This window comes from Oncorhynchus masou, chromosome 15, assembly GCF_036934945.1.
Source record: "Oncorhynchus masou masou isolate Uvic2021 chromosome 15, UVic_Omas_1.1, whole genome shotgun sequence".
Taxonomy (NCBI): Eukaryota; Metazoa; Chordata; class Actinopteri; order Salmoniformes; family Salmonidae; genus Oncorhynchus; species Oncorhynchus masou.
The window spans coordinates 69,745,096-69,769,615 of record NC_088226.1 but is presented as its reverse complement, the minus strand read 5'-3'; the positions used below and the strand labels follow the sequence as shown (position 1 = coordinate 69,769,615).

The 24,520-nt window shown below is 48.3% G+C and overlaps 1 protein-coding gene across 2 annotated transcripts in view; it reads right to left on the bottom strand.

Annotated features, from left to right (window-relative positions):
* Positions 1–23,655, bottom strand: part of LOC135556742 (anoctamin-9-like) — a 42,803-nt gene extending 19,148 nt beyond the window's left edge. Inside the window, exons 1-10 of one of the 2 annotated variants that reach the window (XM_064990154.1) lie at positions 23,406–23,655; positions 20,719–20,811; positions 18,622–18,744; positions 14,970–15,106; positions 14,552–14,601; positions 10,190–10,248; positions 6,916–6,995; positions 5,520–5,654; positions 5,313–5,406; positions 1,343–1,403 (exon numbers count right to left, since the gene is read on the bottom strand). In XM_064990154.1, coding sequence (XP_064846226.1) covers positions 1,343–1,403; positions 5,313–5,406; positions 5,520–5,654; positions 6,916–6,995; positions 10,190–10,248; positions 14,552–14,601; positions 14,970–15,106; positions 18,622–18,744; positions 20,719–20,811; positions 23,406–23,426 — 853 coding nt within the window. In that variant the 5' untranslated portion in view covers positions 23,427–23,655. The remainder of the gene's footprint in view (positions 1–1,342; positions 1,404–5,312; positions 5,407–5,519; positions 5,655–6,915; positions 6,996–10,189; positions 10,249–14,551; positions 14,602–14,969; positions 15,107–18,621; positions 18,745–20,718; positions 20,812–23,405) is intronic. The other variant, XM_064990156.1, reaches the window with a different exon arrangement.
* Positions 23,656–24,520: the final 865 nt, after the last annotated feature.

Genomic DNA, 24,520 nt, shown 5'->3' with positions numbered 1-24,520 from the left:
AGGAAGCGGCGCAGGTCCTAATCCAGGCACTTGTCATCTCCCGTCTGGATTACTGCAACTCGCTGTTGGCTGGGCTCCCTGCCTGTGCCATTAAACCCCTACAACTCATCCATAACGCCGCAGCCCGTCTGGTGTTCAACCTTCCCAAGTTCTCTCACGTCACCCCGCTCCTCCGCTCTCTCCACTGGCTTCCAGTTGAAGCTCGCATCCGCTACAAGACCATGGTGCTTGCCTACGGAGCTGTGAGGGGAACGGCACCGCAGTACCTCCAGGCTCTGATCAGGCCCTACACCCAAGCAAGGGCACTGCGTTCATCCACCTCTGGCCTGCTCGCCTCCCTACCATTGAGGAAGTACAGTTCCCGCTCAGCCCAGTCAAAACTGTTCGCTGCTCTGGCCCCCCAATGGTGGAACAAACTCCCTCACGACGCCAGGACAGCGGAGTCAATCACCACCTTCCGGAGACACCTGAAACCCCACCTCTTCAAGGAATACCTAGGATAGGATAAGTATTCCTTCTCACCACCACCCCCCCTTAATGATTTAGATGCACTATTGTAAAGTGGCTGTTCCACTGGATGTCAGAAGGTGAATTCACCAATTTGTAAGTCGCTCTGGATAAGAGCGTCTGCTAAATGACTTAAATGTCAATGTTTAAAATCATTTTTTGATGCAAGATTATTTAGTTGCAACAATACAGGTCAAATTGAGATCCTACATCTGGGGCTTTCTCAGCACTGAAAATATAACATGTATTTTGGGAACTACTGGAGTATATAGGACTCACTCCATACTGCCATGAACATAGGAGACATATATTTAAGGTAATACCATAGGTATAAACTCACTCCATATGGCCATGAAAGATAGGAGAGATATATTTAAGGTAATACCATATGTATAGACTCACCCCATACTGCCATGAACATAGTAGACAACATATATTTAAGGTAATACCATATGTATAGACTCACCCCATACTGCCATGAACATAGTAGACATATATTTAAGGTAATACCATATGTATAAACTCACTCCATACTGCCATGAAGATAGGAGAGATATATTTAAGGTAATACCATATGTATAGACTCACCCCATACTGCCATGAACATAGTAGACAACATATATTTAAGGTAATACCATATGTATAGACTCACCCCATACTGCCATGAACATAGTAGACATATATTTAAGGTAATACCATATGTATAAACTCACTCCATACTGCCATGAAGATAGGAGAGATATATTTAAGGTAATACCATATGTATAGACTCACCCCAAACGGCCATGAACATAGTAGACATATATTTAAGGTAATACCATAGGTATAAACTCACTCCATACTGCCATGAACATAGCAAACATAACCGTCCCCTCGTTGTCAAATAGGATGCTGACCTGTAGAGAAAGAGACCACACTTGTTAGAAACCAGCTCCACAACACATATTTCTCGTAGCAACAACACACGCACACCAGTTGTGGGTTTGGTGTCAAAAGAAGGATGGATAGACAGAAAAATAACCTCATACCTACCGTCAAAATATGGTGGTGGATATTTGATTTAATGGGTCTTTTTTTACTGTTGTTGCTTCCACTGGTCAACGTCATCATGAACTCTACCAAGCACCAAGGACATTTTAGCCAAAAAAAACCTGCTTGCCTCTTCCAGTAGGCTGAAACCTTTGGCCGCAAGTTCGATCTTCCAGCAAAGACAAAAGCCCCCAAGCACACATCAAAAATCTGTAAAGAACATTTTGCAATGACCATCTCAGTCTTCAGGACTTGAAGCCCATTGAAAACATGGGGGTTTGAATTGAAAAAGGCAGTCAGTCCATAAGCACAAAGACAAGGGTATCCAGCCTCTGGAAAGATTATGTATAAAAGTCTAAGATCCCTCTCACGATGTGAAAGAAAAAAATAGGGCAGACAGAGTGGGAGGGTCGTCACGTCTCCAATCTCAGAAAAAAAATAGGGAAGTGGGAGGGTCCTCACGTCTCCAGTCTCATTCAAAAATACGGCAGACAGAGTGGGAGGGTCGTCACGTCTCCAATCTCAGAAAAAAAAAATAGGGCAGACAGAGTGGGAGGGTCGTCACTTCTCCAATCTCATTAAAAAATACGGCAGACAGAGTGGGAAGGTCCTCACGTCTCCAATCTCTTTAAAAAATACGTCAGACAGAGTGGGAGGGTCGTCACTTCTCCAATCTCATTAAAAAATACGGCAGACTGAGTGGGAGGGTCCTCGCGTCTCCAATCTCGTTTTTTTTTAAAGCTCGAAAAAAAAGCTCAGTGTCGTTATCCTTGCAAGTATTGAAAACAGGAGTATCAAATCATTTTTTTAACATATCCTCTTGAGGAATTGTTTCTATTTACTTGTTTAACAAAATATCTTTCGCCGAGGAATTGTATTAGTACAAAATAGAATAATCTTGAAAATATTTGGAGCATACAATATAGCTCAGTATTTGTAGCATTGATTTCACCCACTCATTTTTGCTCATCTTTGTGAAGGCGGCAATACCTTTGGAGGTTACTGTATTTAAATATTGTGGTTTCTGCTGAACGGGCTAATCCTTTCCACATTTTTTATTTTACCTTTATTTAACTAGGCAAGTCAGTTAAGAAACAAATTCTTATTTTCAATGAAGGCCTAGGAACAGTGGGTTAACTGCCTGTTCAGGGGCAGAATGACAGATTTGTACATTGTCAGCTCAGGGATTTGAACTTGCAACCTTTCGGTTACTAGTCCTACACTCTAACCACTAGGCTACCCTGCTGCCACCACACTCTAACCACTAGGCTACCCTGCCGCCCCTCCACTCTAACCACTAGGCTACCCTGAATCTGACATGTAGTTTCCTCTGTAATCACATGGTAATAAGCTTTCAAAAATAAAATAGACCCGCTCCAATTTGACCCACCCCAACAGAACCACAGATGATGAAATCTCTATTGCATTCCACACTGCCCTTTCCCACCTGGACAAAAGGAACACCTATGTGAGAATGCTGTTCATTGACTTCAGCTCAGCGTTCAACACCATAGTGCCCTCAAAGCTCATCCCTAAGCTAAGGACCCTGGGACTAAACACCTCCCTCTGCAAATAGATCCTGGACTTTGACTAGCCACCCCCAAGTGGTGAGGGTAGGTAACATCACATCCGCAACACTGATCCTCAACACGGGGGCCTCTCAGGGGTGCGTGCTCAGTGCCTCCTGTACTCCCTGTTCACTCATGACTGCATGGCCAGACACGACTCCAACACCATCAAGTTTGCAGACGACACAACAGTGGTAGGCCTGGTCACCAACATGACGAGACAGCATATAGGGAGGAGGTCAGAGACCTGGCCGTGTGGTGCAAGGACAACAACCTCTCCCTCAACGTGATCAAGACAAAGGAGATGATTGTGAACTACAGGAAAAGGAGGACCGAGCACGCCCCCATTCTCATCGACGGGGCTGCAGTGGTGACATCACCAACAAACTCTCATGGTCCAAACACACTAAGACAGTCGTGAAGAGGGCACGACAAAGTCTATTCCCCCTCAGGAGACTGAAAAGATTTGGCATGGGTCCTCAGATCCTCAAAAGGTTCTACAGCTGCACCATCGAGAGCATGGTTGCATCACTGCCTGGTATGGAAACTGTTCGGCCCCCGACCACAAGGCACTACAGAGGGGAATGCGTATGGCCCTGAAGAGACTATAGATGATAGAGTGGACCAGAGTGGTGGTAGCCCACCACCAAGGAAGCAGGCTTTTTACATTTTTCTTTCTTTTTCTTTTTCTCTGTTTTTTCAACATTTCAACATTGCTCTAGCTCCTGTAAAATGGATCGATCTTACAGACAGTGAGCCACGTGGCTGTGGCTTGCTACTGTATATAAAGCAGGCAGACAGGCATCAAGACATTCAGTTACTGTTGTATTAAACGATAGAATGGGCAAAACTAGTGACCTAAGCGACTTTGAGCGTGTTCTAATCGTCGGTGCCAGGTGCACCGATTCCAGTATCTCAGAAACTGCTGCCCTCCTGGGCTTTTCACGCCTGACAGTGTCTAGGGTTTACCGAGAATGGTACGACCAACAAAAAACAACATCCAATCAGTACCAGTCCTGTGGGTGAAAACAGTATTTGGCATAAGCAGCATGAGTCCATGGACCCGTCCTGCCTGATGTCAACGGCACAGGCTCGTGGTGGTGGTGGTGTACTGGTGAGGGGAATGTTTTCCTGGAGGTCCCTTGATACCAGATAAGCAACGATTGAATGCCACAGCGTATCTGAACATTGTTGCTGACCAAACCCAATAGAGTATCATTGGGATGAGATGGAACGGGCTGTTGGCAGCGTGACTGTACCACGGTCCAATCTGCAGCAAATGTGTGATGCCATCGCGTCAGCACGAACCAACATCCCTGTGGAATGTTCCCGATGCCGTGTAGAATCCATGCTGTGAAGGCTCCCGAGTGGGTCAGCACGAACCAACATCCCTGCGGAACTTACCCGATGCCGTGTAGAATCCATGCTGTGAAGGCTCCCGAGTGGTTCAGCACGAACCAACATCCCTGCGGAACTTAGCCGATGCCGTGTAGAATCCATGCTGTGAAGGCTCCCGAGTGGGTCAGCACGAACCAACATCCCTGCGGAACTTAGCCGATGCCGTGTAGAATCCATGCTGTGAAGGCTCCCGAGTGGGTCAGCACGAACCAACATCCCTGCGGAACTTAGCCGATGCCGTGTAGAATCCATGCTGTGAAGGCTCCCGAGTGGGTCAGCAGTCTAAGCCACTGCATTACAGTGCTGAGGCTCCACTACAGCCTGGGGTTCGATTCCAGGCTGTGTCACAGACGGATGTGACCGGGAGCCCCAGGGGAAGGCACAATTTGCCCGCCTGCAAGCTGACCTCTGTTGTCAGTCCAATGGTGTTTTCTCCGACACACCGGTGCCGCTGGCTTCAGCGTTAAGCGAGCAGTGTGTTCAGAAGCAGCACGGCCGGGCGGGTCGTGTTTCGGAGGACACATGTATTGACCTTCGCAGTGTTGAGACAAGATCATAACTACCAATTGAATATCACTAAATTCAGGAAAAATTGCACCCCCCCCACCCCTCAAAAAAATTTATAATCCTTGCGTTGAACAATTCAGGCTGTTCTGGAGGCAAATGATTTGTATTGACACTTGTCGAGTTGTATTGTTTTTCGAAGAAAATATATATTTTTTACTAATGAGTGAGTGAGCACATGAGTGCGTGAGTGAGTGAGCGTGTGAGTGAGTGAGCAAGTGAGTGAGCGAGCGAGTGAGCGCCTACCTTGGCGTAAAGGCAGGTATCGCTGAGAAGCCACACTTTGCATCTCTTGTCACACAGAGGACACATGATTGTGTTCGACTCACACACCTCCTTTCTACAAGAAAAAACATTATTAACCAGGTGGATGGTTATTACATAGTAATATTACACACACAGTCCACACACACACAGTCCACACACACACAGTACACACACACACACACTCACATAAGTGGCGAGGTCTTGTAGAAAGCCAGTGCGTAGAGGAAGACAATGACCCCTAACAGAGCTGCAGGGAGCAACAGAAGGGTGTACCAGCCCAGCCAGAGGTAATACAGAGCCACCTTCTCTCCAAAGTAGTTCCTGACAGGGACAAGATAAAGACAGACAGGTGTCAAGATATAGACAGACAGGTGTCCAGGTAAAGACAGACAGGTGACAAGATATAGACAGGCAGGTGACAAGATAAAGACAGACAGCTGACAAGATAAAGACAGACAGTTGTGGTTAGTTGGTTAGTAGGGTTGGCCCTGGAGACAGACCTAACTAATCTATCATCACTGATGGGTTGGCCCTGGAGACAGACCTAACTAATCTATCATCACTGATGGGTTGGCCCTGGAGACAGACCTAACTAATCTAACATCACTGATGGGTTGGCCCTGGAGACAGACCTAACAAATCTATCATCACTGATGGGTTGGCCCTGGAGACAGACCCAACTAATCTATCATCACTGATGGGTTGGCCCTGGAGACAGACATAACTAATCTATCATCACTGATGGGTTGGCCCTGGAGACAGACCTAACTAATCTAGCATCACTGATGGGTTGGCCCTGGAGACAGACCCAACTAATCTATCATCACTGATGGGTTGGCCCTGGAGACAGACCTAACTAATCTAGCATCACTGATGGGTTGGCCCTGGAGACAGATCCAACTAATCTATCATCACTGATGGGTTGGCCCTGGAGACAGACCTAACTAATCTAGCATCACTGATGGGTTGGCCCTGGAGACAGATCCAACTAATCTATCATCACTGATGGGTTGGCCCTGGAGACAGACCTAACTAATCTATCATCACTGATGGGTTGGCCCTGGAGACAGACCTAACTAATCTATCATCACTGATGGGTTGGCCCTGGAGACAGACCTAACTAATCTATCATCACTGATGGGTTGGCCCTGGAGACAGACCTAACTAATCTATCATCACTGATGGGTTGCCCCTGGAGACAGACCCAACTAATCTATCATCACTGATGGGTTGGCCCTGGAGACAGACCTAACTAATCTATCATCACTGATGGGTTGGCCCTGGAGACAGACCTAACTAATCTATCATCACTGATGGGTTGGCCCTGGAGACAGACCTGACATCATTGATTGGTTGGCCCTGGAGACAGACCTAACTAATCTATCATCACTGATGGGTTGGCCCTGGAGACAGACCTGACATCACTGATGGGTTGGCCCTGGAGACAGACCTAACTAATCTAACATCACTGATGGGTTGGCCCTGGAGACAGACCTAACTAATCTAACATCACTGATGGGTTGGCCCTGGGGACAGACCTAATTAATCTAACATCACTGATGGGTTGGCCCTGGAGACAGACCTGACATCATTGATTGGTTGTCCCCGGAAACAGGCAGTCCATCTGGCCCAACTTTTCCTCAGTTCCTTCTGAGTTTTTCTCTGAAAGCACGAGCACAAGGTCAGGGACAGGAGCATTCAAATACACACACACACGCGCATACATACACACACACATGCACGCGCATACACACACACGCACGACTCAATGTATTAGCATAACAAATGTTTTGACATTTTCAAAAATGAATCATCACATGGACAAACAGATACTCAGTGTGTGTGTGTGTGTGTGTGTGTGTGTGTGTGTGTGTGTGTGTGTGTGTGTAAATGTCAGTTAACAAGAACAGAGGTGTCCTCCTCAGACAGTATTTATTCACTACGTTTTAACTCGGAGGGTGTCTCAGTAGTCTCTCAGTAATCAGAGAAACAGAGGTGTCCTCCTCAGACAGTGAATAAATACTACGTTTTAACTCGGAGGGTGTCTCAGTAGTCTCTCAGTAAGCAGAGAAACAGAGGAAAACAATGATATCGCTTCGACCTTCAGAGTCTTTATGGCAGCCATTCATTCACATACCTTTGACACAGAAACGTATTTTCCATCAGTAGTAGTGTGTAGTGGGTAGTGTCTAGTGGGTAGTGTCTAGTCTAGTGGGTAGTGTCTAGTGGGTAGTGGGTAGTGTCTAGTGGGTAGTGTCTAGTGGGCAGTGGGTAGTGTGTAGTGGGTAGTGTCTAGTGGGCAGTGTGTAGTGGGCAGTGTCTAGTGGGTAGTGTCTAGTGGGCAGTGTCTAGTGGGTAGTGGGCAGTGTCTAGTGGGTAGTGTCTAGTGGGTAGTGTCTAGTGGGCAGTGTCTAGTGGGCAGTGGGTAGTGTAGTGGGTAGTGTCTAGTGGGCAGTGTGTAGTGGGTAGTGTCTAGTGGGCAGTGTCTAGTGGGCAGTGTCTAGTGGGTAGTGGGTAGTGTCTAGTGGGTAGTGTCTAGTGGGTAGTGTCTAGTGGGCAGTGTCTAGTGGGCAGTGGGTAGTGGGTAGTGGGCAGTGGGTAGTGGGTAGTGTCTAGTGGGTAGTGGGTAGTGTCTAGTGGGCAGTGGGTAGTGTCTAGTGGGCAGTGGGTAGTGTCTAGTGGGCAGTGGGTAGTGGGTAGTGTCTAGTGGGTAGTGGGTAGTGTCTAGTGGGCAGTGTCTAGTGGGCAGTGGGTAGTGTCTAGTGGGCAGTGGGTAGTGTCTAGTGGGCAGTGGGTAGTGTCTAGTGGGTAGTGGGTAGTGTGTAGTGGGCAGTGTCTAGTGGGCAGTGTCTAGTGGGCAGTGTCTAGTGGGCAGTGGGTAGTGGGCAGTGTCTAGTGGGCAGTGTCTAGTGGGCAGTGTCTAGTGGGTAGTGTCTAGTGGGTAGTGTCTAGTGGGCAGTGGGTAGTGTGTAGTGGGTAGTGTCTAGTGGGCAGTGTCTAGTGGGCAGTGGGTAGTGTAGTGGGTAGTGTCTAGTGGGCAGTGTGTAGTGGGTAGTGTCTAGTGGGCATGTCTAGTGGGTAGTGTCTAGTGGGTAGTGTCTAGTGGGCAGTGGGTAGTGTGTAGTGGGTAGTGTCTAGTGGGCAGTGTCTAGTGGGCAGTGGGTATTGTGTAGTGGGTAGTGTCTAGTGGGCAGTGGGTAGTGTATAGTGGGTAGTCTCTAGTGGGTAGTGTCTAGTGGGCAGTGTCTAGTGGGCAATGTGTAGTGGGTAGTGTATAGTGGGTAGTGTGTAGTGTATAGTGGGTAGTGTCTAGTGGGTAGTGTATAGTGGGTAGTGTATTGTGAGCAGTGTCTAGTGGGCAGTGTCTAGTGGGTAGTGTCTAGTGGGCAGTGGGTAGTGTGTAGTGGGTAGTGTCTAGTGGGCAGTGTCTAGTGGGCAGTGGGTATTGTGTAGTGGGTAGTGTCTAGTGGGCAGTGGGTAGTGTGTAGTGGGTAGTGTCTAGTGGGCAGTGTCTAGTGGGCAGTGTCTAGTGGGCAGTGTCTAGTGGGCAGTGTCTAGTGGGCAGTGTCTAGTGGGTAGTGTCTAGTGGGCAGTGGGTAGTGTCTAGTGGGCAGTGTCTAGTGGGCAGTGGGTAGTGTGCAGTGGGTAGTGTGCAGTGGGCAGTGTCTAGTGGGCAGTGTCTAGTGGGCAGTGTCTAGTGGGCAGTGTCTAGTGGGTAGTGTCTAGAGGGCAGTGTCTAGTGGGTAGTGTCTAGTGGGTAGTGTCTAGTGGGCAGTGTCTAGTGGGCAGTGTCTAGTGGGCAGTGTCTAGTGGGTAGTGTCTAGTGGGCAGTGTATAGTGTGTAGTGGGTAGTATGTAGTGGGCATTGTCTAGTGGGCAGTGTCTAGTGGGCAGTGGGTAGTGGGCAGTGTATAGTGGGCAGTGGGCAGTGTGTAGTCTCTAGTGGGCAGTGTCTAGTGGGCAGTCTCTAGTGGGCAGTGTCTAGTGGGCAGTGTCTAGTGGGCAGTGTCTAGTGGGCAGTGGGTAGTGTGTAGTGGGCAGTGTCTAGTGGGCAGTGAGTAGTGTGTAGTGGGCAGTGTATAGTGGGTAGTCTCTAGTGGGTAGTGTCTAGTGGGCAGTGTCTAGTGTCTGCTAAATGACTTAAATGTAAATGTAGTGGGCAATGTGTAGTGGGTAGTGTATAGTGGGTAGTGTATAGTGGGTAGTGTATAGTGGGTAGTGTATAGTGGGTAGTGTATTGTGAGCAGTGTCTAGTGGGCAGTGTCTAGTGGGCAATGTGTAGTGGGTAGTGTCTAGTGGGCAGTGTGTTGTGGGTAGTGTCTAGTGGTTAGTGTATAGTGGGTAGTGTCTAGTGGGTAGTGTCTAGTGGGTAGTGTCTAGTGGGTAGTGTCTAGTGGGTAGTGTCTAGTGGGTAGTGGGTAGTGGGTAGTGGGTAGTGTATAGTGGGTAGTGTATAGTGTATAGTGGGTAGTGTCCAGTGGGTAGTGTCCAGTGGGTAGTGTGCTGTGGGTAGTGTCTATTCCTTAAACAGTCCACTACTTTTGACGAGATCCACTATATAGGGTGTAGGGTACATGGTATAGGGTGTAGGGTACATGGTACAGGGAATAGGATGTAGGGTACAACATCTTTGCAGAAAGCCAGCTACTTTTCTATCTATGGGCCACGACATGACTCCACTTCCTCATGGGGGTATCTACTGCCTACCTAAACCATGCTGTTCAGCAGAGACGATAAGTCAAAAATAAGGAAGAGATCCACACACACCACTGAGACATAGGGATTTGTCCCAAATTACACCATATTCCCTACATAGTGCACTACTTTTGACCAGAGCAGCAGACTACTGTCTTTACCTCATGCAGGCAGAACTTTGCTTCGAACACTTTCTTCTTCAAGAGTTCAAACAGGTTCTCTGTAAGATCGGACAGATGAGGAGAGAACATTAGAAGAGGTCCAGTGTGTGTGTGTGTGTGTGTGTGTGTGTGTGTGTGTGTGAGAAAGAGAGAGACAGAGAAATAGAGACAGAGAGAGACAGAGAGAGAGCAAGAAAGAGAGAGCGAGAAAGAGAGAGGGAGAAAGAGAGAGGGAGAACTGGCGTGGGGGTGAGGGCAGAGAGAGGGAGGACTGGCGTGGGTGAGGGCAGAGAGAGAGGGAGGACTGGCGTGGGTGAGGGCAGAGAGAGGTAGGTCTGGCGTGGGTGAGGGCAGAGAGAGGGAGGACTGGCGTGGGTGAGGGCAGAGAGAGGTAGGTCTGGCGTGGGTGAGGGCAGAGAGAGGGAGAACTGGCGTGGGGGTGAGGGCAGAGAGAGGGAGGACTGGCGTGGGGGTGAGGGCAGAGAGAGGGAGAACTGGCATGGGGTGAGGGTGAGGGCAGAGAGAGGGAGGACTGGCGTGGGGTGAGGGCAGAGAGAGGGAGGACTGGCGTGGGTGAGGGGCAGAGAGGGAGGTCTGGCGTGGGTGAGGGCAGAGAGAGGGAGGTCTGGCGTGGGTGAGGGCAGAGAGAGGGAGGTCTGGCGTGGGTGAGGGCAGAGAGAGGGAGGTCTGGCGTGGGTGAGGGCAGAGAGAGGGAGGTCTGGCGTGGGTGAGGGCAGAGAGAGGGAGGTCTGGCGTGAGTGAGGGCAGAGAGAGGGGGGTCTGGCCTGGGAGAGGGCAGAGAGTGGGAGGTCTGGCGTGGGTGAGGGCAGAGAGAGGGAGAACTGGCGTGGGGGTGAGGGCAGAGAGAGAGGGAGGACTGGCGTGGGGGTGAGGGCAGAGAGAGGGAGAACTGGCGTGGGGTGAGGGCAGAGAGAGGGAGGACTGGCGTGGGTGAGGGCAGAGAGAGGGAGGTCTGGCGTGGGTGAGGGCAGAGAGAGGGAGGTCTGGCGTGGGTGAGGGCAGAGAGAGGGAGGTCTGGCGTGGGTGAGGGCAGAGAGAGGGAGGTCTGGCGTGGGTGAGGGCAGAGAGAGGGAGGTCTGGCGTGGGTGAGGGCAGAGAGAGGGAGGTCTGGCGTGGGTGAGGGCAGAGAGAGGGAGGTCTGGCGTGGGTGAGGGCAGAGAGAGGGAGGACTGGCGTGGGTGAGGGCAGAGAGAGGGAGGTCTGGCGTGGGTGAGGGCAGAGAGAGGGAGGTCTGGCGTGGGTGAGGGCAGAGAGAGGGAGGTCTGGCGTGGGTGAGGGCAGAGAGAGGGAGGTCTGGCGTGGGTGAGGGCAGAGAGGGAGGTCTGGCGTGGGTGAGGGAAGAGAGGGAGGTCTGGCGTGGGTGAGGGCAGAGAGAGGGAGGTCTGGCGTGGGTGAGGGCAGAGAGAGGGAGGTCTGGCGTGGGTGAGGGCAGAGAGAGGGAGGTCTGGCGTGGGTGAGGGCAGAGAGAGGGAGGTCTGGCGTGGGTGAGGGCAGAGAGAGGGAGGTCTGGCGTGGGTGAGGGCAGAGAGAGGGAGGTCTGGCGTGGGTGAGGGCAGAGAGAGGGAGGTCTGGCGTGGGTGAGGGCAGAGAGAGGGAGGTCTGGCGTGGGTGAGGGCAGAGAGGGAGATCTGGCGTGGGTGAGGGCAGAGAGAGGGAGGTCTGGCGTGGGTGAGGGTGAGGGCAGAGAGAGGGAGGACTGGCGTGGGTGAGGGCAGAGAGAGGGAGGTCTGGCGTGGGTGAGGGCAGAGGGAGGTCTGGCGTGGGTGAGGGCAGAGAGAGGGAAGTCTGGCGTGGGTGAGGGCAGAGAGAGGGAGGTCTGGCGTGGGTGAGGGCAGAGAGAGGGAGGTCTGGCGTGGGTGAGGGCAGAGAGAGGGAGGTCTGGCGTGGGTGAGGGCAGAGAGGGAGAACTGGCGTGGGGGTGAGGGCAGAGAGAGAGGGAGGACTGGCGTGGGGGTGAGGGCAGAGAGAGGGAGAACTGGCATGGGGTGAGGGTGAGGGCAGAGAGAGGGAGGACTGGCGTGGGTGAGGGCAGAGAGAGGGAGAACTGGCGTGGGGGTGAGGGCAGAGAGAGAGGGAGGACTGGCGTGGGGGTGAGGGCAGAGAGAGGGAGAACTGGCATGGGGTGAGGGCAGAGAGAGGGAGGACTGGCGTGGGTGAGGGCAGAGAGAGGGAGGTCTGGCGTGGGTGAGGGCAGAGAGAGGGAGGTCTGGCGTGGGTGAGGGCAGAGAGAGGGAGGTCTGGCGTGGGTGAGGGCAGAGAGAGGGAGGTCTGGCGTGGGTGAGGGCAGAGAGAGGGAGGTCTGGCGTGGGTGAGGGCAGAGAGGGAGGTCTGGCGTGGGTGAGGGCAGAGAGAGGGAGGTCTGGCGTGGGTGAGGGCAGAGAGAGGGAGGACTGGCGTGGGTGAGGGCAGAGAGAGGGAGGTCTGGCGTGGGTGAGGGCAGAGAGAGGGAGGTCTGGCGTGGGTGAGGGCAGAGAGAGGGAGGTCTGGCGTGGGTGAGGGCAGAGAGAGGGAGGTCTGGCGTGGGTGAGGGCAGAGAGAGGGAGGTCTGGCGTGGGTGAGGGCAGAGAGAGGGAGGTCTGGCGTGGGTGAGGGCAGAGAGAGAGGGAGGTCTGGCGTGGGTGAGGGCAGAGAGAGGGAGGTCTGGCGTGGGTGAGGGTGAGGGCAGAGAGAGGGAGGACTGGCGTGGGTGAGGGCAGAGAGAGGGAGGTCTGGCGTGGGTGAGGGCAGAGAGGGAGGTCTGGCGTGGGTGAGGGCAGAGAGAGGGAGGTCTGGCGTGGGTGAGGGCAGAGAGAGGGAGGTCTGGCGTGGGTGAGGGCAGAGAGAGGGAGGTCTGGCGTGGGTGAGGGCAGAGAGAGGGAGAACTGGCGTGGGGTGAGGGCAGAGAGAGAGGGAGGACTGGCGTGGGGGTGAGGGCAGAGAGAGGGAGAACTGGCATGGGGTGAGGGTGAGGGCAGAGAGAGGGAGGACTGGCGTGGGTGAGGGCAGAGAGAGGGAGGTCTGGCGTGGGTGAGGGCAGAGAGAGGGAGGTCTGGCGTGGGTGAGGGCAGAGAGAGGGAGGTCTGGCGTGGGTGAGGGCAGAGAGAGGGAGGTCTGGCGTGGGTGAGGGCAGAGAGAGGGAGGTCTGGCGTGGGTGAGGGCAGAGAGAGGGAGGTCTGGCGTGGGTGAGGCAGAGAGGGAGGTCTGGCGTGGGTGAGGGCAGAGAGAGGGAGGACTGGCGTGGGTGAGGGCAGAGAGAGGGAGGTCTGGCGTGGGTGAGGGCAGAGAGAGGGAGGTCTGGCGTGGGTGAGGGCAGAGAGAGGGAGGTCTGGCGTGGGTGATGGCAGAGAGAGGGAGGTCTGGCGTGGGTGAGGGCAGAGAGAGGGAGGTCTGGCGTGGGTGAGGGCAGAGAGAGGGAGGTCTGGCGTGGGTGAGGGCAGAGAGAGGGAGGACTGGCGTGGGTGAGGGCAGAGAGAGGGAGGTCTGGCGTGGGTGAGGGCAGAGAGAGAGGGAGGTCTGGCGTGGGTGAGGGCAGAGAGAGGGAGATCTGGCGTGGGTGAGGGCAGAGAGAGGGAGGTCTGGCGTGGGTGAGGGTGAGGGCAGAGAGAGGGAGGACTGGCGTGGGTGAGGGCAGAGAGAGGGAGGTCTGGCGTGGGTGAGGGCAGAGAGAGGGAGGTCTGGCGTGGGTGAGGGCAGAGAGAGGGAGGTCTGGCGTGGGTGAGCGCAGAGAGAGGGAGGTCTGGCGTGGGTGAGGGCAGAGAGAGGGAGGTCTGGCGTGGGTGAGGGCAGAGAGAGGGAGGTCTGGCGTGGGTGAGGGCAGAGAGAGGGAGGTCTGGCGTGGGTGAGGGCAGAGAGAGGGAGAACTGGCGTGGGGGTGAGGGCAGAGAGAGAGGGAGGACTGGCGTGGGGGTGAGGGCAGAGAGAGGGAGAACTGGCGTGGGTGAGGGCAGAGAGAGGGAGGACTGGCGTGGGTGAGGGCAGAGAGAGGGAGGTCTGGCGTGGGTGAGGGCAGAGAGAGGGAGGTCTGGCGTGGGTGAGGGCAGAGAGAGGGAGGTCTGGCGTGGGTGAGGGCAGAGAGAGGGAGGTCTGGCGTGGGTGAGGGCAGAGAGAGGGAGGTCTGGCGTGGGTGAGGGCAGAGAGAGGGAGGTCTGGCGTGGGTGAGGGCAGAGAGAGGGAGGTCTGGCGTGGGTGAGGGCAGAGAGAGGGAGGTCTGGCGTGGGTGAGGGCAGAGAGAGGGAGGTCTGGCGTGGGTGAGGGCAGAGAGAGGGAGGTCTGGCGTGGGTGAGGGCAGAGAGAGGGAGGTCTGGCGTGAGTGAGGGCAGAGAGAGGGAGGTCTGGCGTGGGTGAGGGCAGAGCTCTACTCACCTCCTGTATTCAGGAAGACATGACTCAGGATAAAGTGGACAATGCGGATCCTGAAATAAAGACGACATTTTAACATGGCTGACAAGACTAAGTATCTGTTTATGATTCCTTTTAAGAAGTTAACATGTTTGTCATACTAATACGTTGAGTCATCAGACCGTGCGAGCGTGTGTGTGTGTGTCTCTCTGCATGCGTGTGTGTGTGTGTCTCTCTGCATGCGTGTGTGTGTGTGTCTCTCTGCATGCGTGTGTGTGTGTGTCTCTCTGCATGCGTGTGTGTGTCTCTCTGCATGCGTGTGTGTGTGTCTCTCTGCATGCATAGGTGTGTGTGTCTCTCTGCATGCATAGGTGTGTGTGTCTCTCTGCATTCATAGGTGTGTGTGTCTCTCTGCATGCATAGGTGTGTGTGCATAACTTACCTGGTGGAAAGAGGGACACTTCCCTGCTGTTCACTCCAGTTGCAGGCATCAGACACCTTCAGTAGATACCTGTACTTCTCAAACACTTCATTTGGAGCTTGGATACCGTAGAAGACAACAGTGTCGTCTATAATTTTCTAACACAGAAATACAGTACCAGTCAAAAGATTTGGACACACCTACTCATTCAAGGGTTTTTCTTTATTTTTACTATTTTTCTACATTGTTGAATAATAGCAAAGACATCAAACTATGAAATAACACATATGGAATCATGTAGTAACCAAAAAAGTGTTAAACAAAATGTATATGAGATTCTTCAAAGTAGCCACCCTTTGCCTTGATGACAGCTTTGCACACTCTTGGCATTCTCTCAACTAGCTTCATGAGGTAGTCACCTGGAATGCATTTACATTAACAGGTGTGCCTTGTTAAAAGTTCATTTGTGGAATATATTTCCTTCTTAATGCGTTTGGCCAATCAGTTGTGTTGTGACAAGGTAGGGTTGGTATACAGAAGACCCAGAGTTACCTCTGCTGCAGATAAGTTCAGTAGAGTTACCAGCCTCAGAAATCGGCAAGTAACTGCACCTCAGATGGCAGCCCAAATAAATGCTTCACAGAGTTCAAGTTGCAGAGACATCTCAACATCAACTGTTCAGAGGAGACTGTATGATTCAGGCCTTCATGGTCAAATTGCTGCAAAGAAACCATTAGTAAAGGACACCAATAAGAAGAAGAGACTTGCTTGGGCCAAGAAACACGAGCAATGGAAATTAGACTGGTGGAAATCTGTCCTTTGGTCAGAGTCCAAATTTGAGATTTTTGGTATCCAACCGCCATGTCTTTGTGAGACGCAGTGTAGGTGGACGGAAAATCTCCGCATGTGTGGTTCCCATCGTGAAGCATGGAGGAGGAGGTGTTATGGTGTGGGGTGCTTTGTTGGTGACACTGTCTATGATTTATTTAGAATCAAGGCCACATAATCAGCATGGCTACCACAACATTCTGGTTTGCGCTAAGTGGGACTATCATTTGTTTTTCAACAGGTCAAAGACCCAAAACATACCTCCAGGTTGTGTAAGGGCTATTTGACCAAGAAGGAGAGTGGTGGAGTGCTGCATCAGATGACCTGGCCTCCACAATCACCCAACCTCAACCCAATTGAGATGGTTTGGGATGAGTTGGACCACAAAGTGAAGGAAAAGCAACAAAACAAGTGCTCAGCATATGTGGGAACTCCTTCAAGACTGTTGGAAAAGCAATCCAGGTGAAGCTGGTTGAGAGAATGCCAAGAGTGTGCAAAGCTGTCATGAAGGCAAAAGGGTAGCTACTTTGAAGAATCTCAAATATACATTTTATTTAACACTTTTTTTTGGTTACTACATGATTCCATATGTGTTATTTAATAGTTTTGATGTCTTCACTATTAATATACAATGTAGAAAATAATTTTAAAAAAGAAAAGAAAAACGGATAGGGGTTTTGGTTTTAGTGGTAACGCAGTTGGTTACAGCATGAATGTTGACAGCTGAAAGGCAGCCTATAGAGCCGCGACGGCCCACTCCCATATGCATACGGCACAAGAAGGGCCGAATGTGCTTTCGGTGCCTGTAAACTCCGTATTTAGAAACATTCGGCAGAATACATTTTTAAAAAGACACAACAGCAATGTGTGTCTTTTTAAAAATGTATTCTGTCGATTTTATGAGATAATTACTTTGACATGGTATTTTATTCTTGTTGAATTGATTGGTTGTAATAAAACTAACGGAAAATACAAAGCAATCTTAGTAGAATGATTCCCCTTCTTGGTTTTATGGTTACGTCTGTGGGCTGCATTGCAATGTAACTTTTTCTGATCTGTAAAATGGTCCCTATTAAGTTCAGAAACCAGTAGAACGGTGAGCGGACATTCTCCCTTTCACTTTATATTGGATCTCTGTCCAGCTACTGTGAAAAAAGTTTGGATGTGTGTAAAAACCTAGTTTAAATGTTATGTGTCCACGGAAAGAAATCGTGGTGCCTGTAAGTGTGACATACCATATTTAAAACAAGTTTTTGTTTTTGTTTTGTTTAGAATTAAAAAATATATATTTTTACACCTTATCAATAATTAATTTAATCTTGCTTATTGACAATGTTTGGCTAGTCCATGCTCAACCATAATGCAATTTGCAGTAGGCCTAGCCCCTTTTATCAGTGTGACTGTTATTGAGGCCATGCAATTACAATTACTACTGCAAAATGGCTTCAAGTTAACGTATTTAGCAAAGATAGGTCTACATTTAGTTATTTTGTTTCTGTAAAGCCATTTAACAAACTATAACGGACTGACGTTGGAATTTGAGTTGATTCCAAGGCCAAACATAAAAGACATTAAATACACAACTTGAAGCAACCACATATTTCCCCATGGAGCACGTTCTGATTGGCCAGTGTGAGACACACCCACAACCCCCCCCCCCATCAAAACACAGCCCTTTCGCGCCAACGCCAGAAAGTGCTTTGATAATTGTGATACTAAAAAAAATTGCAAAAATATTTCTGACACACCCCTGAACCTCTAGCGCCTGTGCTTAGATTATCATTGTGTTACGTTTGTTAAAATAGTGGCTTGAGCCTTAGATTATCATTGCCTTAGGTTTGTTAAAATAGAGGCCTGAGCCTTAGATTATCATTGCCTTAGGTTTGTTAAAATAGAGGCCTGAGCCTTTGATTATCATTGCCTTAGGTTTGTTAAAATAGAGGCCTGAGCCTTTGATTATCATTGCCTTAGGTTTGTTAAAATAGAGGCCTGAGCCTTAGATTATCATTGCCTTAGGTTTGTTAAAATAGAGGCCTGAGCCTTAGATTATCATTGCCTTAGGTTTGTTAAAATAGAGGCCTGAGCCTTAGATTATCATTGCCTTAGGTTTGTTAAAATAGAGGCCTGAGCCTTTGATTATCATTGCCTTAGGTTTGTTAAAATAGAGGCCTGAGCCTTTGATTATCATTGCCTTAGGTTTGTTAAAATAGAGGCCTGAGCCTTAGATTATCATTGCCTTAGGTTTGTTAAAATAGAGGCCTGAGCCTTAGATTATCATTGCCTTAGGTTTGTTAAAATAGTGGCTTGAGCCTTAGATTATCATTGCCTTAGGTTTGTTAAAATAGAGGCCTGAGCCTTAGATTATCATTGCCTTAGGTTTGTTAAAATAGAGGCCTGAGCCTTTGATTATCATTGCCTTAGGTTTGTTAAAATAGAGGCCTGAGCCTTTGATTATCATTGCCTTAGGTTTGTTAAAATAGAGGCCTGAGCCTTAGATTATCATTGCCTTAGGTTTGTTAAAATAGAGGCCTGAGCCTTAGATTATCATTGCCTTAGGTTTGTTAAAATAGAGGCCTGAGCCGTAGATTATCATTGCGTTAGGTTTGTTAAAATAGAGGCCTGAGCCTTTGATTATCATTGCCTTAGGTTTGTTAAAATAGTGGCTTGAGCCTTAGATTATCATCTTATTTTAAGCCCACACAGACATGATTATACTTAAGTTTGGTTTTAAAAACTCTTCTAAAGATAATATGTATTTTACAATAATAACAAAAAGGACGATAAACTAGCCTTGGTTTAAGAACAACCGAACTCTACAGCTTGTTAAACTGGTAATATAACTCACTGTTATCTTCAAGTTCTTCATCTTTAGTTTCTCGATAAAGGCCTCTTGCATCTTGAAGGTATCTTTCTCCGGATCATCCACTGACTTAGCGACCAGGACATAGTCGTATGACAGTGGAGTATGCTGAGGAGGAAAGATGAACCACACACACAAAACACAGAGAGAGAGAGAGAGAAACATAGTCGCATGCTAGTTGAGTATGATGAGGAGGAAAGATTAACAAGATAGTGTAGACTTGAGTGATTTGATGGATCCAATACTGAACATAAAGACAAAAATAAAGCAATAACTGAATCTATGACATGATGGTTACATACAGTAACTGATGTATCCCAGTGCATTCTGGGATACATCAGTATTCAGACCCCTTTTTCCACATTACAGCCTTGTTCAAAAATTGATTTTAAAAAATTATAATAATCCTCATCAAACTACACGCCATATCCCAATGATGACAAAGCAAAAACTGTTTTTTCAGCACATCTATTAAAAATAAATAAAACAGAAATCCCTTATTTACATAAGTATTCCGACCCTTTGCTATGTGACTCTAAATTGAGTTCAGGTGCCTCCTGTTTCCATTGATCATCCTTGAGATGTTTCTACAACTTGATTGGAGTCCACCTGTGGTAAATTCAATTGATTGGACATGATTTGGAAACACACCTGTCTATATAAGGTCCCACAGTTGACAGTGCAGGTCAGAGCAAAAACCAAGCCATGAGGTCGAAGGAATTGTCCTTAGAGCTCCGAGACAAGATTGTGTCAAGGCAAACATCTGGGGAATGGTACCAAGAAATGTCTGCAGCATTGAAGGTCTCCAAGAACACAGCGGCCTCCATCATTCTTAAATGGAAGAAGTTTGGAACCACCAAGACTCTTCCTAGAGTTGGCCGCCCGGGCCAAACTGAGCAATCAGGGGAGAAGGGCCTTGGTCGGGGAGGTGACCAAGAACCAGATGGTCACTCTGACAGAGCTCCAGAGTTCTTCTATGAAGATGAGAGAACCTTCCAGAAGGACAACCATCTCTGCAGCACTCCACCAATCAGGCCTTTATGATAGAGCGGCAAGACGGAAGCCACTCCTCAGTAAAAGGCACATGACAGCCCGCTTGGAGTTTGCCAAAAAGGCACCTAAAGGACCATGAGAAACAAGATCCTCTGGTCTGATGAAACCAAGACTGAACTCTTTGGCCTGAATGCCAAGCGTCACATCTGAAGGACACCTGGCACCATCCCTATGGTGAAGCATGGCGGTGGCAGCATCATGCTGTGGGGATGTTTTTCAGCAGCAGGGAGACTAGTCAGTATCGAGGGAAAGATGAACGGAGCAAAGTACAAAGAGATCCTTGATAAAAAACCTGCTCCAGAGAGCTCAGGACCTCAGACTTGGGCGACGGTTCACCTTCCAACAGGACAATGACCCTAAGCACACAGTCAAGACAATGTAGGGATGGCTTCGGGACAAGTCTCTGAATGTCCTTGAGTGGCCCAGCCAGAGCCATGACTTGAACCCGATTTAACATCTCTGGAGAGACCTGAAATGAGCTGTGCGGTAACGCTCTCCATCCAACCTGACAGAGCTTGAGAGGATCTGCAGAGAAGACTGGGAGTAACTCACCAAACACATGAGCGCCAAGCTTGTACCATCATACCCAAGAAGTCTCGAGGCTGTAATCGCTGCTAAAGGTGCTTCAACAAAGTACTGAATAAAGGGTCTGAATACTTATGTAAATGTGATATTTACATTTTTTAATTCTTAATAAATTTGCTAAAATTTATAGAAAACTTGTTTTTGCTTTGTCATTATGGGGTATTGTGATGTCATTATGGGGTATTGTGATGTCATTATGGGGTATTGTGATGTCATTATGGGGTATTGTGTATAGATTGATGAGGCGTCTTTTTTTTAAATTCCATTTTAGATTAAGTCTGTAAGGTAACAAAATGTGAAAAAAAGTTATGTGGTCTGAATACTTTACGAATGCACTGTATGACTGTCCATAGACTATATAGAACAACCAGCAATGCACTGTAAATCTGGTTTACATACAGTAATACAGTGAAACAGGCCTGTGTTTCATCAGTCATCTCTTACCACTGAGGGAAGTAGTGGTGATGTCTCAGGACTATCAAAATGGTTCCCGTTTTCCTTCACCACTCCCATCAGCTCCAGGAGTTCGATGCTGGCCTAAAACATGATGAGAACACAGGACCACACAGCAAGGTGAGTAGGAGTTCGATGCTGGCCTAAAACATGATGAGAACACAGGACCACACAGCAAGGTGAGTAGGAGTTCGATGCTGGCCTAAAACATGATGAGAACACAGGACCACACAGCAAGGTGAGTAGGAGTTCGATGCTGGCCTAAAACATGATGAGAACACAGGACCACACAGCAAGGTGAGTAGGAGTTCGATGCTGGCCTAAAACATGATGAGAACACAGGACCACACAGCAAGGTGAGTAGGAGTTCGATGCTGGCCTAAAACATGATGAGAACACAGGACCACACAGCAAGGTGAGTAGGAGTTCGATGCTGGCCTAAAACATGATGAGAACACAGGACCACACAGCAAGGTGAGTAGGAGTTCGATGCTGGCCTAAAACATGATGAGAACACAGGACCACACAGCAAGGTGAGTAGGAGTTCGATGCTGGCCTAAAACATGATGAGAACACAGGACCACACAGCAAGGTGAGTAGGAGTTCGATGCTGGCCTAAAACATGATGAGAACACAGGACCATACAGCAAGGTGAGTAGGAGTTCGATGCTGGCCTAAAACATGATGAGAACACAGGACTACACAGCAAGGTGAGTAGGAGTTCGATGCTGGCCTAAAACATGATGAGAACACAGGACCACACAGCAAGGTGAGTAGGAGTTTCCAAAGGCTTTCTAAATGGACGTTAGCTGTGAGGGCCGCGATGCATTGACTTCTGTTTGCTATACATGTCCGGGATGAGGAGTGTTTCTACGGCAACAGAGGTGCAACGATACGATCCAGTCAGTCTTCCTAGTTCTTTGTTCATGCTGAGAGTAACATAATAACCTAGTAACCTAAGCGCAGTGTTTTATTTCTCATGTGTTTGTAGAAAAATATATATACAGTACCAGTCAAAAAGATTGGACACACCAACTCATTAAAGTTTTTTCTTTATTTTTACTATTTTCTACATTGTAGATTAATAGTGAAGACATCAACGCTATGAAATAACACATATGGAATCATGTAGTAACCAAAAAAGTGTTAAACAAATCAAAATATATGTAATATTTGAGATTCTTCAAAGTTGCCTTCCTTTGCCTTTGATGACAGCTTTAAACACTCTTGGCATTCTCTCAACCAGCATCATGTGGAATGCTTTTCCAACAGTCTTGAAGGAGTTCCCACATATGCTGAGCACTTGTGAGCACAGAATGCTGTGGTAGCCATGCTGGTTATGTTTGCCTTGAATTCTAAATAAATTACAGACAGTGTCACCAGCAAAGCAAAGGACACTTTTACACCAGTTTAATGTCCATTGCTTGTGTTTCTTGGCCCAAGCAAGTATATTCTTCTTCTTATTGGTGTCCTTTAGTAGTGGTTTCTTTGCAGCAATTTGACCATGAAGGCCTGAATCATACAGTCTCCTCTGAACAGTTGATGTTTTATTTAATTATTTTTTTTACCTTGATTTAACCAGGCAAGTCAGTTAAGAACAAATTCTTATTTTCAATTACAGCCTGTTCAGGGGCAGAATGACAGATTTGTACCTTGTCAGCTCGGGGATTTGAACTTGCAACCTTTCGTTTACTAGTCCAACACTCTAACCACCAGGCTACCCTGCCGCCCCCTGTTGAGATGTGTCTGTTACTTGAACTCTGTGAAGTGTTAATTTGGGCTGCAATCTGAGGTGTAGTTAACTCTAATGAACTTATCCTCTAGTTTTTGATGTCTTCATAGTTTTTGGTGTCTTCACTAGTATTCTACAATGTAGAAAATAGTAAAAATAAAGAAAAACCATTGAATGAGTTGGTGTTTCCAAACTTTTGACTGGAACTGTTGTTCATAGTTATATCTAATTAAAGATATTACAAGTGACATAAACCCCAGACACACAAACAACACACTTCTCTTGAGCCCCTAAAGACGCCAAAAGATGTGAATTGTATGTTGAATCTTTTTTTCTCCAGTCACTCCTTTTTTGTGACCTAATTTTTAAAAAAAGTGATGATTCACTATATGAAAAAGCTGATTCACTATATGAAAAAGATAATTCACTATATGAAAAAGATGATTCACTATATGCCTGTCAGCCTTCAAGTTTCAGGGGATAACAGATACGTGTCTGTCATCAGCTTGTCAGGCCTTAAATTATCATAGAATAAGGTGTATGCCCGGTGTATTGTAGCGCATGTTGGGAGAAAGCGCATGGGCCCACTTATGTCAATGTGTAGCCTAAACCTAGCTAGGCTACGCAAATACGACAAAGTGGAATTATGCAATATTTGATCATGTAGCCTATGCAATCAAGGTCAATCACAGGGTCATACTCCACTGCCCATTCATTGATTTCTTCCTAGCCGTGAAATGAATCCATTTACCCACAATGTGAAAGACCACCATAAATATATACTCAACAGTAATCAATACAAACGTAGGCCTATGCCGATTATTTGTTCATGTATAGTTAGTTAGTTACAGTATGTAGGCTAAACGGATACTCAAACAGCTTGTTGACATGCATGTGGATCCCCATTTAATCAGCCGTCTATTATAATAAAAATAGCTGTATCTACCTGTCTCCTGTGCCGCGACATGACAGCTGAATAGGTGTTCAACACAAACAGAGAGAGCTCTCTTCTTCAGGTGTCCGACGACCGAACCACACCGCGCTCAAATGACGATTCTTTTTTCATTTATTTTTTATTCAACATTTGCACGTAACAAAAATAGCATTCGGTGCACCTGTCAAACCACTTCCGTACTTTCCCAAGAAACTCAAACACCGTGTTCGTTTCTCAGGCTCAGGAATGTAAAAGCGACTTTACCTGTTGCACAGTGATGTCACTAGGTGGTTTTACTACTCTCTTGGTCCGCTGACAACCTTTGGAATCGGAATGTGTTGTGGTTTGAAATAACAGCAGAAATATATGCTAGCATACTACTTGGTTGGTTAAACTGAGTTATTATGCGTTATTATATGTAAATAATTCGTTTGATAGTTATTCAATCTGGGCATCAAGAAGTTGGAAATCTCAGAATGATTGTGTACAGTACTCGCTGAAAACCGACAGGTGGCGGCAGAGTACATATTTTAAAGGCCGGCAAATTGGCAGCGCAGTTGTCAGGTGAGAAGACGCTGAAAGACACTGAACTAAAATATAAACGCGACAATATAAAATGTTGGTCTCATGTTTCATGATCTGAATAAAAAAAATCTATTCTCTTAAATGTTGTGCTCAAATGTATTCACATCACTGTTAGTGAGCATTTCTCCTTTGCCAAGATAATCCATCCACCTGACAGGCGTGGCATATCAAGAAGCTGATAAAACAGCATGATAATTACACAGGTGTACCTTGTGCCGGGGGACAATCAAAGGCCACTCTAAAACGTGCCGTTTTGTCACACAACACAATGCCACAGATGTTTAAAGTTTTGAGGGAGTGTGCAATTAGCATGCTGACCGGTAGGAATGTCCACCAGAGCTGCTGCCAGATGATGTAATGTTAACTTCTCTACCATAAGCCGCCTCCAACGTCGTTTTAGAGAATTTACGTCCACAACCGCAGGGGGGAATGCATTCTGATTGGCTGGGCCTTGCTCCCAAGTGGGTGCCCTCCAAGGCCCACCCATTGCTGCACTCCTGTCCACTCATGTCAAATCCATAGATTAGTGCCTAATGTTATTA